The sequence below is a fragment of the Rhamphochromis longiceps genome, linkage group LG15, assembly GCF_057381845.1.
Source record: "Rhamphochromis longiceps isolate RC_006_pf linkage group LG15, R_longiceps_female_GT1.1, whole genome shotgun sequence".
Classification (NCBI taxonomy): domain Eukaryota; kingdom Metazoa; phylum Chordata; class Actinopteri; order Cichliformes; family Cichlidae; genus Rhamphochromis; species Rhamphochromis longiceps.
The window spans coordinates 35,740,501-35,759,501 of record NC_140571.1 but is presented as its reverse complement, the minus strand read 5'-3'; the positions used below and the strand labels follow the sequence as shown (position 1 = coordinate 35,759,501).

The 19,001-nt window shown below is 42.2% G+C and overlaps 1 protein-coding gene across 1 annotated transcript in view; it reads left to right on the top strand.

Moving 5' to 3' along the window:
* Nucleotides 1-18,986, top strand: part of kcnk10a (potassium channel, subfamily K, member 10a) — a 32,914-nt gene extending 13,928 nt beyond the window's left edge. Inside the window, exons 3-7 of the mRNA XM_085382504.1 lie at nt 7,672-7,789; nt 11,006-11,166; nt 13,961-14,153; nt 15,647-15,789; nt 16,167-18,986. Of these exons, the coding sequence (XP_085238630.1) occupies nt 7,672-7,789; nt 11,006-11,166; nt 13,961-14,153; nt 15,647-15,789; nt 16,167-16,844 (1,293 nt within the window). The 3' untranslated portion in view covers nt 16,845-18,986. The remainder of the gene's footprint in view (nt 1-7,671; nt 7,790-11,005; nt 11,167-13,960; nt 14,154-15,646; nt 15,790-16,166) is intronic.
* Nucleotides 18,987-19,001: the final 15 nt, after the last annotated feature.

Here is a 19,001-nt window from a genome sequence, read left to right as displayed (position 1 = left end):
ACAAAACTGTGTTTCACAGACGGAGTGAAGATTTTGCAGAAGGACACACCGGCCTCGTCTTCCCTTCTAGAAGTGCATGCTTAAATGAAGATGAATAAAGATGAATAAAGGTTTTGTGAAATAACTACTGAGGTCCGGTGCCGTCTCTGGATGCCTCGACGAATAAAAGAACAGGGGTAAAATTGATTTCGCAACAGTACACTTTCTTTAACTCTGCAGCAGCAAGGTAATTTATACTATATGGCGCAGTGCTTCTTTCACAGACATGACAGAGAGAAAAGGGGCTCTTTTTTCATGTCATGCCTCCCACATTTGAATATCATTTGAGGACTGATTTGGCTTTTGGCCTCAGGCTCACACTTACCACTGGCTCATGTGTGACATGCAAGCTTGACTTTTATTGTGTGTTGCTGTTTGGCTTAGTGGGTTAGTTCCTCCACTTCAGTCTGTTGAAAGCTGAAGGTTGTCAGTTCAACTACAGCTTTACATAGTTATTTTCTTTCTTGTGGGCTCACACACCTAACCCATCCTTGCTATGGCCTCCCCAGTCCAGCTAGCCGGGTCCTTTTAGCCAAGGCATTAGCTCAGCAAGCAAGAGCGTCTCTGGCCTGCTAAGGGAGCCTAACTTGTTCTCGCTTCGCGAATTTTCACTCTTTGAATTTACAGTTTATAACTCCTATTCACACCAAGATGAACAATAAGAGCAGTGTTGTGGAAATGCTATGTTGCTTACCTTTCGAGACTGGGGACCACCAAGCTGGGTTCTTCTCTCGCCATTTGTTGATTCCCAAGCGAGACGGGGAACTCCATCTGAGGGGCCTCAACCTCTCTCTGCACCCCCTCCAAGATGCTGATGGGACTTGGAACACTTGGAATCCCTTGAGATACCACTGTTTTCCATTATTATTGTTATGTACATATCTATAGCTACATGATTGTAGGGAAAATGTTAAAATTCGACCTATTTTTTTTTTCAGACAAAACATTTGTTTATACCTTCATGAGCTTGTATGTACTTGATATATTTTGTTTTGTGTTGTATTTATTTTATCTATCTATCAATCTATCATTCAAAAGGAGAACATGAAGCTGTAGTAAGACGTTTACATACAGTCATCCTGGGCATGAATGTGCCAAAGAAGGTGTCACGAGCTGTTCTTGTGTGTTCAAACAGAGCCACAAAATTTGGTAAGCTATGGCAAACAGCTGTAAAATGCTAATAATGGAGGTCAAATCGGAGAAGGACTATTTGAATGTTACTTAAGTAAATAAACTGCTGCAAAAGCAAAAATAAATGTTTTTCAACACTTCCTGAACCACAAGAAGCATTCAAAACTCTAGAATTGAGGTGTAAGACATTAAAACAAACCTCTAGTTCACAAAAAAGGATGTCCATAAAAGCTGAAAGGGCTAAACACACTGAACGCAACAACTCATTACAAACAATTTAAAAGCGTGTGACATTCTGCTGGGTGCACTGACAAAACTGAATATTTGGAAGCACAATCTAAACTTAAAAACCTGGTATTTGACAGAGAGACCTAGGTGGAAACAGAGAAGAAAGTGATGAAAATCCTCTTGAAAAAGGTATATAACTTTAGCGGGAGATCAAGATGGAAGAACTGTGGTACAAGAACAGAACGGCCATTCTCCAATTGGCAAAGTTTCTCAAAGGATCTAAAATATTCATAAATTAGGCTTTTATGGATGTACTGAGGAGAAAAAGGAAGGAGTATATGGGCTCTGAAGTACTGTTAGGACAGAAGATACATTTTTCAATAATTCACTTTAACAGCAGAAGCTTGTATACCAACTTTCACAAGATCAAACATTGCCTCGGTCAGGTCTTACACCCTTTCAATAAAGCAAAGTGAGACAGGTATGGACTTGGGTGAAGCAACTTATGAAATTATTTCCAAGAGCAGAGAAAACACAACTGAATGTGATGTTGCTGTCTTTATTGATGGTAATTTTATAAGTGTGGTGGAAGAAATGTCAGTAGTGGTGTAAAAAAACAACCTAAAAATAATGTTTATCTGTGGTATTATCTGTAGTGTGAAAGAGGAGGACAAAGGAGGTCAGAACACGAGAGAAGACTGAACTAAATTTAAACAAAGAGCGAGCCATTTATTTGGGTTGAAAACATGAAAATAAAAAAGGCAAAAATGAACAATGGCGAAAACTAAAACCTAAACTGGGAAAAACTAGACTGTGACGACCACGAAAAAGAACATTTGTGACATATTAAAAAAATAGGACTGCTTTCTTCCATTTGCGCAATATCTCTAAAATTAGAAATACCCTGTCTCCGAATGATGCTGAAAAAGGACTAGAAAGAGAGAGCATATTTCTCCTATCCTGGCTTCTCTTCCTTTGATCCCTGTTAAATCCACAATCTAATTTAAAATCCTTCACATCACATGCAAGGTTTTAAATAATCAGTTATGTCATGTTAACTTAAAGACCTCATACTACTGTATCACCCTGTTAGAGCATGTCCCTTTAAGACTAGAGGCTTACTTGTGGTTTCTAGGGTATTTAAAAGTAGTATGGGAGGCACTGTCTTTAGTTTCAAGGCCCCTCTTCTATGGAACCAGTTCCCCCTTTGGAATTCAGGAGGCAGACAGCCTCTCTACTTTTAAGAATAGCCTTGAAACTTTCCTTTTTCACAAACCAGTTTGGGCTGCATCAGGTGACCCTGAATCCTCCCTTACTTACACTGCAATACGTCTAGGCTGCTGGGGCATTCCCATGATGTACAGACTGTGTCTTCATCACTCACCTTTTTTCACTCTGCATTTTAAAAGGTATAATTAATTTCTGGTTCTCTTCCTCAGCATGTCTTTGTCCTGTCTTCCTCCCCTTACCCCCAAAGTGTGTTTCATGATAAACAGAAAGGGGTGTGATGCCAGGAGCATTTCTACTCTCTCCAGCGGCTGCTCGCCACATCTGGAGTTCCTGAGCATTAAGTGCCGCCCTTTCTATCTGCCCCGTGAGTTCACCTCAGTCATCGCCACGGCGGTCTACATCCCACCCCAAGCGGACACAGGTATGGCTTTGTCCGAATTACATGATGTGCTGAGCTCGCTTCAAAACAAGGACCCGGGCGCAGCCCTCATTGTAGCAGGAGACTTTAACAAAGCGAACCTCAGACAAGTCATGCCAAACTTTTACCAGCATGTCTCGTGTCCAACGAGAGGGGATCGGATTTTGGATCACTGCTACACGCCATACAAGCAGGGCTACAAAGCTGTCTCACACCCGGCTTTTGGGAAGTCTGACCACAACGCCATCTTCCTCATTCCCCAGTATAAACAAAGCATACGGAGGGAAGACGTGACCAAGAGGGAAGTAAAACGGTGGACTGCCCAATCAGAAGCTACGCTACAGGACGCACTCAACGACGTAGACTGGGACATGTTCAGAGCATGCGCAGTCGACATCAACGAGTTTACGGAAGTAGCAGTATGCTTCGTCAATATGCTAGCGGAGGAGATTATCCCCACTGCGAGAGTCACCACATTCCCAAACCAGAAACCGTGGATGGACAGATCGATCCGCACTGCAGTAAACGCCAGGACCGCCTCCTACAACGCGGGTCTCGCCACTGGCGATATGAGCGCCTACAAAGCGGCCTCATACGGCGTGCGGCGTGCGGTGAGAGATGCCAAACGCCGGTACCGGGAACATGTGGAGTCCCGCTTCCACCAGGACGACGCACGGAGTATGTGGCACGGACTACGCACCATTACGGACTACAAAGCCAGGGACACTGCGCCGATCAACACCGACTCTGCATTCACCAACGAGCTGAATCGGTTCTACGCCCGTTTCGAGGTTAGCCAGGCGGCTAATGCTATCTACCGCCTGACTACCGAGGACAGTGACGTCATCAGCGAGAGACCGGTGACCAGCATCGCGGAGCATGACGTCCGAGCGGCACTGAGGAGAGTGAACACAAGGAAAGCGGCGGGGCCAGACGGCATCACCGGCCGTCTGCTGCGCTGCTGTGCTGACCAGCTAGCAGGTGTGTTCACTTACATCTTCAACGAGTCCCTGGCGAAGTCTGTGGTCCCCACATGCTTCAAAAGATCCACCATCATCCCTGTGCCCAAGAACAGCAAACCCTCATCCCTGAAGGATTACCGGCCAGTTGCACTGACCTCGGTAGTAATGAAGGTGTTTGAGAGGCTGCTGAAGAACATCATCTCCTCCTCCATCCCAGACACCACAGATCCACTGCAGTTTGCCTACAGATCCAACAGATCCACAGAGGATGCCATCGCCCACGTCCTACACACCACTCTCAGCCACGTGGACAAGAAACAGGGTAACTATGTGCGAATGCTGTTTGTTGATTACAGTTCAGCGTTTAACACAATAGTGCCCTGCAGACTGTTCACAAAGCTGAGGGATCTGGGACTTAACAGCCGTCTGTGTGCATGGGTGTTGGACTTCCTCACTGGCAGAACTCAGGTGGTGAGGGTGGGCAGGTGCTTCTCCAACAGCATCACCATCAACACAGGAGCACCTCAGGGATGTGTCCTCTCGCCACTGCTCTACTCCCTCTACACTTCAGACTGTGTGGCCACCCATGGCTCCATCACCATTGTGAAGTTTGCTGACGACACAGTGGTGTTGGGTGCCATCTCCAACAACGATGAGGCGGCCTACATGGATGAAGTGAAGAATCTGGCATCATGGTGCCAGGACAACCACCTCCAGCTGAACGTCAGCAAGACCAAGGAGCTGGTGGTGGACTTCAGAAGGGGTCAGCACAGAGACTACAAGCCCATTATCATCAATGGAGCTCCAGTGGAGAGGGTGCAGTCCTTCAAGTATCTTGGTGTCCACATCTCCTCAGACCTGACATGGGCTGCCCACATTCAGGTCCAGACCAAAAAGGCTAGGCAGCGCCTGTACCACCTACGACAACTGAGGAAGTTCAGGGTCTCTCCAAAGATCCTCAGGATTTTCTATACAGGCGCTGTGGAGAGCATCCTCACACAGAACATGACATCGTGGTTCGGGAACAGCTGTGTGAAGGACCAAAAAGCTCTCCAGAGAGTGATCCGTACAGCAGAACGCTGCTGCAGGATTGCTCTCCCCCCGCTTCAGGACACCTACACCAGGAGATGCCGGACTAGAGCAGCGCAGATACTGAAGGACCCGTCCCATCCTGGCAACAAACTGTTCCAACTTCTGCAATCTGGTAGAAGGTTCCGCATCTTCCGGGCAAGGACAGAGAGACTCAAGAGGAGCTTCTATCCCCAAGCCATCCGTGCCCTAAACACACACACCCGCCCTCTCACATCATCTATAATTGACTGAGACAGGACTCTTCCAGACACTAAACCAAGGCACAATGTACATTTCAATTCCTTTAATTTTAAATATGTTTATATTGTCTATCCTGTAAAATAGTCAGATGTCTATTCATATTAATGTACAGAATTCACCTGCTTGCTGCTACTACTGCACATTCACCCAGTGTATATACTATATATATATACATAATGTTCTTCCTCTACACCCCCCCCCCCCCCCCAATTTTTGCACATGTCAAGGAGCGTGTCAGGCTACATTTCACTGTGTGTTATACTTGTATAACTATGCATGTGACAAATAAAGAACCTTGAACCTTGAACCTTGAAATGGTCGCGGCAGATGGCTGCCACTCCCTGAGCCTGGCTCTGTTGGAGGTTATTTTCTGTTAAAAAGGATTCTTTTTCCTTCCCACTGTGGCCAAAGTGCTTGCTCATAAGGGGTAATCTGATTATTGGGGTTTTCCCTGTTTTCTATTATTGCGTTGTATTGTATATTTAATAATTTTCGTCCTATCTCCAATCTACCATTTCTCTCAAAAATCCTTGAAAAAATAGTTGCTTCACAAGTCCATCTTCACCTAACTGATAATAACCTTTACGAACAGTTCCAGTCTGGCTTTCGTCCTCTACATAGCACTGAAACTGCTCTTATAAAAATAACAAATGACCTTCTTATAGCAGCTGATTCTGGTCTCCTCTCCATCCTTATCCTTCTTGATCTGAGTGCAGCTTTTGACACCATCTCTCATCCCATTCTCCTTAGCAGATTAGCTTCTATTGGTCTCTCTCACACTCCACTAGCCTGGTTTAAATCATACCTATCTGACCGCACTCAGTTCATTCAATTAAAATCCTTCACTTCTCAGCTTTCTCCTTTATCCACTGGGGTGCCCCAGGGATCTGTCCTCGGGCCCCTTCTTTTCATCATCTACCTTCTTCCACTTGGACATATTTTTCGTAAATATAATATTCAGTTCCACTGCTACGCCGATGACACCCAGCTCTATCTCTCTACCAAACCTGACTCTACTCTTCCTCCACCCTCCCTCATCCTCTGTCTAGCTGAACTTAATTCTTGGTTCTCCTCCAACTTTCTTAAACTCAACAGCAATAAATCGGAACTTCTTCTGGTTGGCACTAAACGACTGCTATCCAGAATTAACAATTTCTCTCTCACCATCAATAACTCGCTGGTCCCTATCTCTCCCTCTGTGAAAAGCTTGGGTGTCATTCTCGATAGCACATTATCCTTTAACTCACATATCAATAATATTACACGTGCAGCATATTTCCAACTCCGTAACATTAATCGCCTCCGCCCCTTCCTCGCACCTCACGCCACTGCCATTCTCATCCATAATCTTGTTATCTCTAGAATTGACTACTGCAACTCATTATTATTTGGCCTTACACAAAAATCTATCAACAAGCTCCAACGTGTCCAGAACTCTGCTGCCCGTATTATTACTAGGACTTCTTCTACCCACCACATCTCCCCAATCCTGAAGCAACTTCACTGGCTCCCGGTCAAATTTCGCATCCATTTTAAAATAATTCTGTATACATTCAAGGCTATTCATTCTCTCTCTCCACCGTACCTCTCTGACTTATTACAGATGAAGCTCCCATCCCGCTGCCTCAGATCTTCATCTTCTCTTTCTCTCTCTGTTCCCTCTGCTCGTCTGATCACAATGGGAGGGAGGGCCTTTAGCTGCTCTGCCCCTCGACTTTGGAATTCCCTACCCCCGGACCTCAGAAATATTAGTTCATTCTCTCTTTTTAAGTCCACCCTCAAAACTCATCTGTTTAAAATTGCCTATTCTTAAATTTCTGTATGTTTTTAACTTTTATCTTCTATTTTTATCATTGTGTATATTTCCAGTTTTTATCTGTTGTACAGTGTCCTTGGGTGCTTTGAAAGGCGCTATTTAAATAAAATGTATTATTATTATTATTATTATTATTATTATATTATTGTAGTAGCCTTACTTACAGTCCCTTGAGGCAACTGTTTAGATTAAGCACTATATAAATAGAATAGAATAGAATAGAATAGAATTGAATTGAATTGAATTGGTGGTACAACAGGGGTGCAAGGCTGCAGGTAGCACTTTGAGTCCCTGACCTTAGGCCTGTTGGTGTTTGCTCTGGGTGAGGGACTGGTGAAGTGCCACAATCTACAAAACAATTCCCTTTTTAGGTCTTGCCTTGTCGTTCTTGTTGCCACTTGTGTGTAACCTGTCTCCTCAGAGTGAACTAAAATATGAAGACTTAGCTGAATCAACACCACAGCACAGTCAGCATTTTTCATGATTCTCTCTCTCTCCTTATCTTATCTTCTCAGCACTCTGTGGAGGCTGTGAATGCTGGAGTGAATCCTGTTGGTGATACCTCCTACAACTCAAGCCACTGGGATCTGGGTAGTGCCTTCTTTTTTGCTGGAACTGTCATCACCACTATAGGTAATAAAAATTTGGAAAGACTGAACTGAACATACTGAACATTTTAATATGGTCCAATGTAGGGAATGCATAGTTCATTGTATTACCTTTAACCTCTGAATATACACCAGAGTTTATCCTTCAATAGATTCTTCAGTACTGTGCCTGTATAACTGCATGTAAGCATATGGAAGCCATGGGCAATATAGAGGTTTTTGACTCTTTACATAAAAAAGTAAACAGAAATAACTCTCCACTTAAGGAAGTTGGATGCAGTGTACGTGTAACCCACCACATATAAGGATAAATTCCATACAAAATCAGCATTTTCATTCCTGGATACAAATGCCAGTCAGTCAAGAAAGGCATGAAAACTATGAATGAACACATATGGAATTATGTAGTAAACAAAATAGTGTGAAATAATTCAACTCAAAACATGTTTTATATTTTACATTCTTCAAAATAGCAACCCTTTGCTTTGATTACTGCCTTGCACACTCTTGGCATTGTCTCGATGAGCTTCATGAGGTCGTCACCTGAAATGGTTTTCCAACAGTCTTGAAGGAGTTCCCAGAGATGCTGAGCACATGTTGGTCCTTTTGCCTTCACTCTGCTGTCCATCTCATCCCAAACCATCCCGATGAGTTTAGGTCAGGTGACTGTAGAGGCCAGGCCATCTGGCGCATTTATCATTTCTTTCTTTGCTACATAATTCCATATATCTTGCTATATATGTTTGATGTCTTCAGTATCTACAATGTAGAAAGTAGTAAAAAAAGAAAACCATTAAATGATTAAATGAGAAGGTGTGCCCAAACTTTTGACTGGTAGTGTATATTCACTATCCCTGCCCTCACACGCTTAAACCATCTCAGGCTTTCTTTCTAACATTATCTTCCAAACACTCAACCTGAGTCGTCCCTCTGATGTACTCATTTCTAATCTTCTTCATCCATTCTGGTGACTCCCGATGAAAACCTCACCATCTTCAGCTCCATTTCCTGCTCGGTCTCCTGTCTTTTTGTCAGTGCTAGTCGCCAAATCGCACTATAGCAGGCCTCACTACCATCTCGTTCACCTTTTCACCAGTTTCCCTCTCTTTCACACACATATCTTCTGTCTTGCTTCTACAAAATTTCATTCCTCCATCTATTCGTGCTCTCATCCACCTGCTTCCTACTCTCATTAGAGATCACACTGACCTTATCTGTCAGTCTGTTAGTCGCTAATGCAAACAAGAAAGAGCCCAGAGCTGATCTCTGATGTAATCCCACTTCCACCTTGACCCTATCTGTAGTAAACAACTCACCACTGTCTCTCTGTCCTCATACATGTCTTGCACCATTCTCAAATACTTCTTTACCACTCCAGACTTCCTAATGCAGTTTCTCTCTTGGCAACCTATCATATGCTTTCTTTAGATCCACAAATACACACTTTGGCTCCTTCTGACCTTCTCTGTACTTCTTCATCAACAATCTCAAAGCACACATTGCATATTTAGTTGGTATGGTCCTTTGTCTTCAGCACAGCATTTTGGGTTTATTCATGACTTTTGATTCACTTCTTTGAATTTAAGTTCAATCTTTGTATTAGTAGGTCTTGAGTTTATTATTTCTAGTTCCTGGCTCTTGTTTTATTACAGCTCACTTTCGTATCCAGGCAGTCAGAGTCAGAGAGACTTTATTTATCCCCAAGGGGCAATTAAGTCTGTTCCTAGTCTCCTCTCTGTGTCTTTTCATGTTGTAGTCTGTGTAGTCTCCGTGTTTTGCTATGCTTTTGTCTCCCCGGTCAGTCATATGTGCATGTTTGTTTAGCTCCAGTATCTGTGTCAAGTTCACGTGTTTCAGTCTTGGACTCAGTTTGTGGGTGTGGTTCCATCCTCTTTTATTTTGATAGTATCCCGTCTCATTTGTGTCATATTCAGTTTTGCTTCCCCTGTCTTGTTAGTCGGATACCAATCAGCTATGTTCCCAATCACCCTAATTACCTGGTGTGTATGCTGTCTGAATCTCCGTTTGTTGCCCTGTGGAGTTGAAGGTTGGATTTCCTTGTTTTGTACTTTGTTTTAGTTTAATAAAACCACCTGTTGTTTAACCCTGGTGTTTTCAAGTCCTGTATTTGGGTCCTACTGCTGCCTGCTACACAGCCTCCTTGGTAGTAGTGCTCTTTCTCAGCATGAAGTCATACTACTGCTCACTGATCGTCACCTGTCTTCTTAACCTAGCTCAATACAATACAATCACATGCTGCTCCATTCCTCAGGTATCCTCTCAGTCCATTATCTGGTCGAACTCACTCTTCATTCTCCTCATAGATGCCTCACCGTTAAGTTAACTCCATACTAAACTTACCCCTTCACTTCTGATTCAATAACTTTCCTCCGTTTGTCTTCTGTGCTCTTATTTTTTTCATTCATCAGTTCTTCAAAGTAGTCCTTCACACTTAGTGTCCACCTTAACATACAGCTCACTATAATGCATTTCCTTTGCCACTGCCACCTCTTTTCCTGTACACCTTGCCTCCCAGTGCTTTTGTGTACTTCATCTGACTGTCTCACATTTTCTTTGAATACACTCCTGAATTTCTTCATTGCACTACCAGGTCTCCTTGTCCACGTTCCTCTGTCAGTGGATACATCAAACACCATGCTAGTAGTTTCCTTAAGCCCTACAGCTGTACTTTCCCAGTCTTCTGGCAACTCTTCCCTGACACCACGTTGCAGTCTCTTATCACTTCCAAATTGTACCTTCTGCATTAGATGTAGTGTGCGTGTTTACAGCTACCTCCATCTTGTATGTCACTGCTTGTCACTCACTCTTTTCAAAGTATGTGTTGACCACAGTCATTTCCATCATTTTCACAAAATCCACTGCCATCTGCATTTCTCTCCTTAACACCATATCTACACAACACTTTCTCATCACCTCTCTTCCCTTCATCTACATGTCCTTTGTTGTCTGCTCTAATCACTGCTCTCTCCCCCGGGAAGACTCTCCCACTTCATCCAACTTACCGAGTGTTACACTATAAGCTGGATTCATGTATTCACACGTACAGTAGACTGGAGGATCTAGGGGTTTAAACAGTCTTTAGTAAACCACCCCAATGCCTGCTATGAACTTTACATACAAAGTAGAATGTCTCACTAACTTCTTTTCTAACTGCTTAACTGCTTTTTTCCTGCATATTGTAGATCTATATAGCCCCCTCTATCTCCATTTTTCCCTCTAGGATATGGTAACATTGCTCCAAGCACAGAGGGAGGGAAGATTTTCTGCATTCTGTATGCAATATTTGGGATCCCGCTGTTTGGATTCCTCCTCGCAGGTGTTGGGGACCAGCTAGGTACCATATTTGTCAAAAGCATTGCCAAAGTGGAGAAAATGTTTCGGGTGAGTCACAGTGGTCCTGTTGTGTTATGTAACTTATTGCCTTTTAAAATGAAATGGCCGTCAGTAAGATGTTTTTCATGTGGGGGTCCTTGGTTTAACATAAAAAACTGAAATGTATATATATGAAAATGAAACACACTGGGTAGAATTTGTTCAAATGCTACTTATTTATGTTCAGTTTAAATACACAGCTGCTGTGTATTTTTAAGGGTTGTAATTCTCCAGAGATGCATGTACCCAAAGCAGGCGTGTGAGTCAGTCACAGGTAAATTTAAAGTGAGCTGTTTATTATCAGATTAGTAGTTGAATCCAAAAAAGTAACGTTAAGTCAAACATTGAAAACCAGGAACTAATAATAATCTACACTGCAGAATAAGAAGGGATGAGAACAGGTACAAAGCCGGGAGCAGGAACACAGTAAAAATAAGGATAAACAACAGCTGATCAGACAAAGATAAAAGGGAAGACTGCAACTATAAATACACAAAAGGGTGGTTAAGGCAGAGTGGTGACACCTGGTGTGAAATGCACTTCACACACGTACACACACGCACAGTTGTTTGTCGCCAGATGCCACGTTTATTTCTAGTTTTCATTTGTTATGACCAGAGATGGGCAGTAACGCGTTACTTGTAACGCGTTACTGTAATCTGATTACTTTTTTCAAGTAACGAGTAAAGTAAGGGATTACTATTGCAAAATCGGTAATTAGATTACCGTTACTTTCCCGTAGGAACGCTGCGTTACTGCGTTACTAAAACCGTGATTTTTTTTGCGAGAATGTCTCATGACAGTGACGTAAGCAAGTGCGACGTTGGTGACAGCAGCTGTGTGCAGATCAACAATGGATAATATATCGAGTGCGGGAGAGAGTATGAGCGTGCAGCGTTTAAAGTGTGGAAGTACTGACCTTACTTTGAGTTTGATTCCATAAAAAGTGACAAAAACATTAGCGTCCATCGTGCGTGGGAAGAAAACTTCTTTTTACAGCGAAAAAAACCCCTAAACTTCCGAGCAAACACCGAGTAGCTACGACGTGATGGGAAACTCACAGAGACACTCGCGCGGATTCTTCAACTGACCGCAGCACACCTACACCAGGGTAACCCTCCGCCTACCCTGCTCCTGCTTTACAGGTGAAAATAGAGCAAAAGGACCGCTGAGTCTTTGACTTTATTTATTTTCTGCTGTGTTTTACTTGCATCTGTTTGAAAGAGTGAGTGAAAACACAAAAAATATTTTATTTTATGTGCTGGAATGTGTAGAAAATAGGTTTAAATGTTAAACTAATTTATTCAAGTCAGAGAATGTTGCATATAATTAAATGTTTTGCTTGATGCATAAAGTTAAAAGATTAAAACTGATAAAACAAGTTAAAAAAAAGAGACTTTTCCATTTGATTACATTTTGTATGATGGATTATGTAGAAAAAGTAGAATTGGGCTGAAAGATCTATCGCTTTATCACCTCTTCAGGTTGTAAATCGTGTTTTTAAAAAGTAACTAAGTAACTAAGTAATTAATTACTTTTGAAAATAAGTAATCAGTAAAGTAACGGGATTACTTTTTGGGGGGGGTAATCAGTAATTAGTTACTGATTACTTTTTTCAAGTAACTTGACCAACACTGGTTATGACCGTCCACAGTCTGACAGCTCCGGTCTCAGCTGATTTCCAGCTCTGCCTCCGCTCCTCTCCCGTCTCACTATAAAAGGGGAAGGAAACCATCATCAGTCCAAACGCCATCAGCTGTTCTCACCTGCGTCTCCAGCACCGCCCAGTTGAGCTCACTGCACCACTCCTCCCCTGCAGCCGCGCCCGGGACCACACCTCCGCCGCACCTGGGAACACAGCTTAAACTCATGAGGGAAAACAATACTAGCAAAATTAAAACTGAAAACATAAATAAAATAAATAAAACACGAAATAACCAAACAACGGGAAATCCTTGATGAAGACTTGACATAAAAGGATGGAACACTAAGGGAAAATATAATATACAAAACTAGGGAACAAGAACAGAATTGATACAGTAAGAGAAAAATATACATTAATATAATCCAAAGAAAACCAAGAATCGCAGGTTTACATAAAGAAAACTAGACCAGAAATCCCACAAAACTCAATTAAAATAACTGGGTAACAGACCAAGACCCTAACACATAAATTGTCTAAACTAAAAAAGTTGAATCCTTGTTGTTTTATGCAATAATGTGTTGGTTTGGCGGTTTACAAAATCATTTCAACTTATTCTTATTAAGATACTTTAATTTATTCCATGTAGAATAGATTCACAAAAACGGGCAGACTCAAATGCAGGATATATCTGTCCATGAAACAATTTAAGGTTTTTGACAAAGTTCAAAGATGGACAGAAATATGTTGAGAGGTAAGTTAGGAAGTTTCCTGAGACGCAGTCATTGGAGGACTTGAATGGGAGATGGCTGGCTGGCAGAAGTGAAGAATATAAGCCACGCAAATGCACGGGAAGACTATGACTATTCACGGACTATGCACGGGAAACCAAAAGGTGAACGAGGAATCTCGATGAGCAGGGGTGATGCTGCCACAAAAGTAGCATCACCCCTTTCATCGAGATTGCCTTTTCCCACGCTGAGGTGATCGTCCGAGAAGCATCTTAATCTAAGGTGGGAAGAGATGAGGAACAAAATCCTCTGTCAGATCACAGTCACACTTAGAGCCCTGCTGAAAATGAGACTGGTTTAATAACTTATACTCCTGATAGAATGTGTATGTCTCTCTTTCTTCCTCTCCTCTCCTGCTTTTACCTCTCAGAATAAACAAAACCAAATCAGTCAGACTAAAATCCGTGTGGCATCCACGCTGCTCTTTATCCTGGCTGGCTGCATCTTGTTTGTCACCATCCCAGCTGTGATTTTCAAGCACATTGAGGGCTGGACAGCTCTGGAGTCAACCTATTTTGTCGTCATTACTCTGACAACAGTTGGAATAGGTGACTATGTGGCAGGTAAGTCCTTGTCATTCACACTCTGTTATTCACACAGAACACCACACCCAACAATTAGGTTGTTTTGGATAAATCTAAAGCAGGTAATCCACTAACAATATCTCATAATCAAGCACAGACAAGATCTTACAACTTGTGAATGAGAAACAAGATTTGTTTCTATATGAAAATCTGATGAAAAGTTTCTTGTAGGGTGTTCCTCTTGGATTTTAAAAGTGAGTCTATCATCCAACAAGGGTCCTGAGTATTTTTAACACTCAGCAGAGTTTAACATAACACATAACATAACACATCAAAAGCACTCTAGGCCAGAACAACTTTAGAACCAGTGGAATAAAAAAAGAATAAAGAAATATATAGTGTCATCTACAAATGTACATTGTGCTTTTGGGTAGCATAGTATTGTTTATATTCAGAGTGTATAAATGCACTTGACATGTGTCTGTGAAGGTCATCGTAGTCAAAGGAGCTTGCAAAGAAAAGCGTCTGGACTTCTTTGAGTTGCTTGAAGACGTTTCACCTCTCATCTGAGAAGATTCTTCAGAACTGAAGAAGCTTCTCAGATGAGAGCTCCTTTGACTACGATAACCTGGATGACTGAGAACCTTCACAGACAGAAAGAGCTATGGTGAGGATGCTCTTCATGGATTACGGCTCAGTGTTCAATACTATAATACAAGACATCCTCACCACCAAACTGGACCACTTCCACATCCCCCATGCCACCTGCACCTGGATCAAAGATTTCCTCAGCTACTGCCAGAGCCATACTGTGCTTGGCCTGCCAGTACCTGTCAGCTGCCTCCTGGAATGGCACAGTTAGCCTGTGGACTCACGCTTTAGCTTGACAGCTCCCTTCAACTCCACTGTCCACCATCTGGTTCCTCCCTCCAGGAATGCTGTTGAAGCACTCCTGGAGACTGGAATCGAAGATCTCGTGGACCAAAGCCTCTGCCAGATGCTCTCAGTACACCTTCACTTGGTGTACTTAGTGGTGATCAAGCAATAGCTCAGCTCCTCTCTTCACCTAGTTTTCCAAGTACTTTGGGAAGCCTGAAGTACTGTAATGAGTAACTGAGTCACTGCTTTGGTGTTTTTATATGTAGATTGCTTTACAACCACAATTTTTAGTAACAGTATGTAAATTGTCTTCTGCACATTGGTAATTCAACATATTTTATAACTGTCAGATAGCATTGTCTTTATTCTGTGCAAAGACTAAAATCAGCCCTGGACTGAAATGTCAATTCTCCATTAAGGACAGGTTTACCTGTAATGGATGAAGGCCTCGGTCCTGTTGTGACATTTCCTAATAAAGAAAAAAACAACACCTGCTCCTATAACAAATACTTATGCCAGTTATGTTTTTGTCTGTGCTTGTGGACCCAAAACAGATAAAACAAAATACATGAATTCCCCCCTTTCAATCCCTGAAAGGTTCGGGAGAGGACACCTGCAGGCAGTTACAAGTTTGTTTGTTTTTTCCTGATCAGGTGGAGACCGGAGAATTGAGTACCGGGAGTGGTACAGACCGCTAGTGTGGTTCTGGATCTTGGGTGGCCTGGCTTATTTTGCTGCAGTGTTGAACATGATCAGTGACTGGCTGAGGGTGCTGTCCAAAAAGACAAAAGAAGAGGTACGTTTTCACATTAAACCTCTAATCTGGGTGCCACCAAATTGCCATAATTTTACTATACAGCTGTTTATTCTGTCATATACATTAAGTTGTATTTAGTCAGATTTTGCCTGCCAAAGTTATTCATCCTTACAGTTCAACCTATTTCTGACTGGTGACATATTCCAGTGAGAATCCCTTCTGTTTTGAATTAACATCTAATCTAATTTGTCTCATGTTCCAAGTACTCAGAGAAGTATGTTTCTGATTACCATGTGATAAGAAAACAGACATTCTGTTTTCAGGGGCTCTGCAGGTGGGGTGCACACAATAAGGTAAAGGGAACCTAGTGCAGTATATTTACTAAACCTTATATCTGACAATATTCTTTTCCTGAGGTTGGAGAGATCAAAGCTCATGCAGCTGAGTGGAAAGCAAATGTTCGAGCTGAGTTCAGAGAGACACGCCGGCGCATGAGCATAGAAGTCCACGACAAGTTACAGCGAGCTGCAACCATCCGAAGCATGGAGAGACGGCAGCTAGGCCTGGACCAGCGTGCTGTGTCCCTGGACATGCTTTCCCCAGAACGGCGTGCCATCTTCAACAGTCTGGATGCCAACAACTATAAGACTTCTTCCCAGGAAAGTATCGACACTAAGCTAAACAACCTTCGACTGCGAGAGGCCGAACAGTGTGACCGAGGCTCCAGCTCCCAAACCATGTCTGAGGACAACATTTTTAATCGCCTTGGCTCCGTCACCAAGCTAGCCAAGCGTAACAGGAATAGAGACCTAAAGAAAAACATCCCAGATGAAACTCGCCGGCCTCATAGTGAAGCGTACGGTTACAGCATACCTGCTTTTGACTGCAGCATACCTACGACAGATGAAGGAAGAAGAAAAGACGAAGGAGAGGATGAAAACGAAGACAAGGAATGCAACACCAGTTTGTCGGATTTTCCACTGTTTGTGGAAGCTTGCAAGCTGCAAAATGGGCTTATACAGGAGCACACCAAAGAGAACGAGGATGACAAAACCCATGATACAGATCTCCATATTAAGATAGACTCTGCATGATCCTACAGATGGGTTTTTAAATACCACCATTAGTGCCTCTCCCTTATTCCTGTGTGTGCTTGAGCAAGGACAGAACCTTTCCTTTTTGATATATACAGTAATGGTCACATATTCAATGGGCTCTATGGATCTGAGGCATAGATGTTACTTTCTATAAATCAAGACCTGGAAGGGTTTCTGTCATTGTTCTTTGACAAATGATTGTTAAGTTATAGTAAAAGTTGTCAGCTATGTCCATTGTTTTTCTCAATTGTACTGTACTCAGCTATAATCTATAAAGATACACACGTATCCCATGGAGAGATTTCAATTGTCCAAGTGGGAAAGGGAATTTTCTGTTTTGTCATAGTATACAGTACATGTCATATACAACCACAAGTTGTTAGTCAGCACTGTTTCTTCTGTACACTGCACTTTCACTTGAATTTGAAATGAAATATAAACAAACATATAAAGTTTTGGCATGGGCGGAGCTACAAGAAACTGTTCTGACCATCTACACGGGGCCCCGCTTTTAGAAATGATCCAGAAACATTTAGACATGGCAGCAATTACCAATGTGTCCAACCATGCAGATGATGTGGTTTGTAAAGAACCAAATGAAATTGTAAAAAATAAGCTGATGCAGATCACTCTCCAGATTCAAAAGTGTTAGCATTAAAAAATTAGACTTAAAAAGAGAACTGGCACTGTTAGATGTGTGATGAAAGTTTGGATGTCAGTGACAGAATTGGAGGTGTCTTAAATGAGGTCTTATGTGTACACACAGACGTACAACTTTGTTGTGACTTCATCCGTGTCTCAAGCATAATAAATATGAAAACAGAAAAAAAAATGCTGTGTGGAACATTAAAACATAAAGGCCTGACTTTCTTATGATGTGTTAGTTGTCATGTTGCCTACTAAAAATTGATTCTTAAAATGTGCATTGAAATGTGACTAAAAACATGCCACATGTTGTCTGTGCATGATCCCCAACCTTAGCCATTGTCTCTGTACAATGTCTGACCTCTTTTAACACTATCTCAGGGCCTGATATTGTCTCCTAAGTATTGAATGAGGGGTCAGTAACTATACCTGTTCTCAATGAAAGAATGAAAATAGAATGGAAGAAGAGCCATAATGAAAGAGGAATGTCTATTGCATATTCTCCATGAAACATGGTTTGAGACGATGGGTTTGAGAGTATAAAATGGACTGCTGTTACTGTCAGTGTGCATCGTGCCCTTGTTATTGTACCTTAAACGAACATATTTAGGAGGTGTAGATTGTCTGTGGCAGTGACATTACAGATCTTGATTTGACTTGGGTTTACCCCTTCGCCTGCAGTCTGGAAAATTCAAATGGATGGACGTCAGTGGAACACTGATCCACCAGGACTGACACCTGATAGGCTGTGACACCTGTCAAACGAGTAAATGTGGTCCAAAACATACAATTCTAGCCTTAATACCTTTTTGATGGATTTTAACAGGAGGAAGGATTTTAGCTCTGGAGAATCAATCTTGATGTGAAAAACATGGGATTGGACAGTTTGGGACATTATCAATGAAATTCTATGCAGTTGGAGATTTCTGTGCAGCCAGCATCTGATGGCCATTGCCAGTACTCCATCTTCATGAACTTGTGCATCGGCTGCAGCTTCAGCCATCGTATTGGCTGTTTGAGCAGATAATTTCCCCCAAAATAAAATAGTCTCGTACTCACTGTGTACCTTTTAAGGGGGGAAAAAGAAAACGTGCTTAAATCATACTGTGATATTATGATGCTCATACTGTTTTAAACACCGCTCCTAGCCTCATGTTAATGTAGTCACTATCTGTGTATGCACTCTTGTCTTATCTTACTGTTCACATTATTAAGTGAAGCTCTAGGCTAGTGTCAATGCAAGAAGGTGTGTTTTAAAATGCTTCCAAGTGATACAAAAATGCAAAGCTTACAAAGAAAACCAAGACATGGAACAAGGCATGCTGTATTACAGATTATTATAATGTATATGATGTTGACTGTATACGACCACTTGCTTCAAAGGATGGCGTTTTTAACTGCCTGTGTTAATAAGATGCACAAGCTATGTACTTAGACACTGCTCACAGTATCTCCTGTGCAACCATTACATTAAAGGTAGTGATTGCCTTTTGGAATTAAAGATCACTA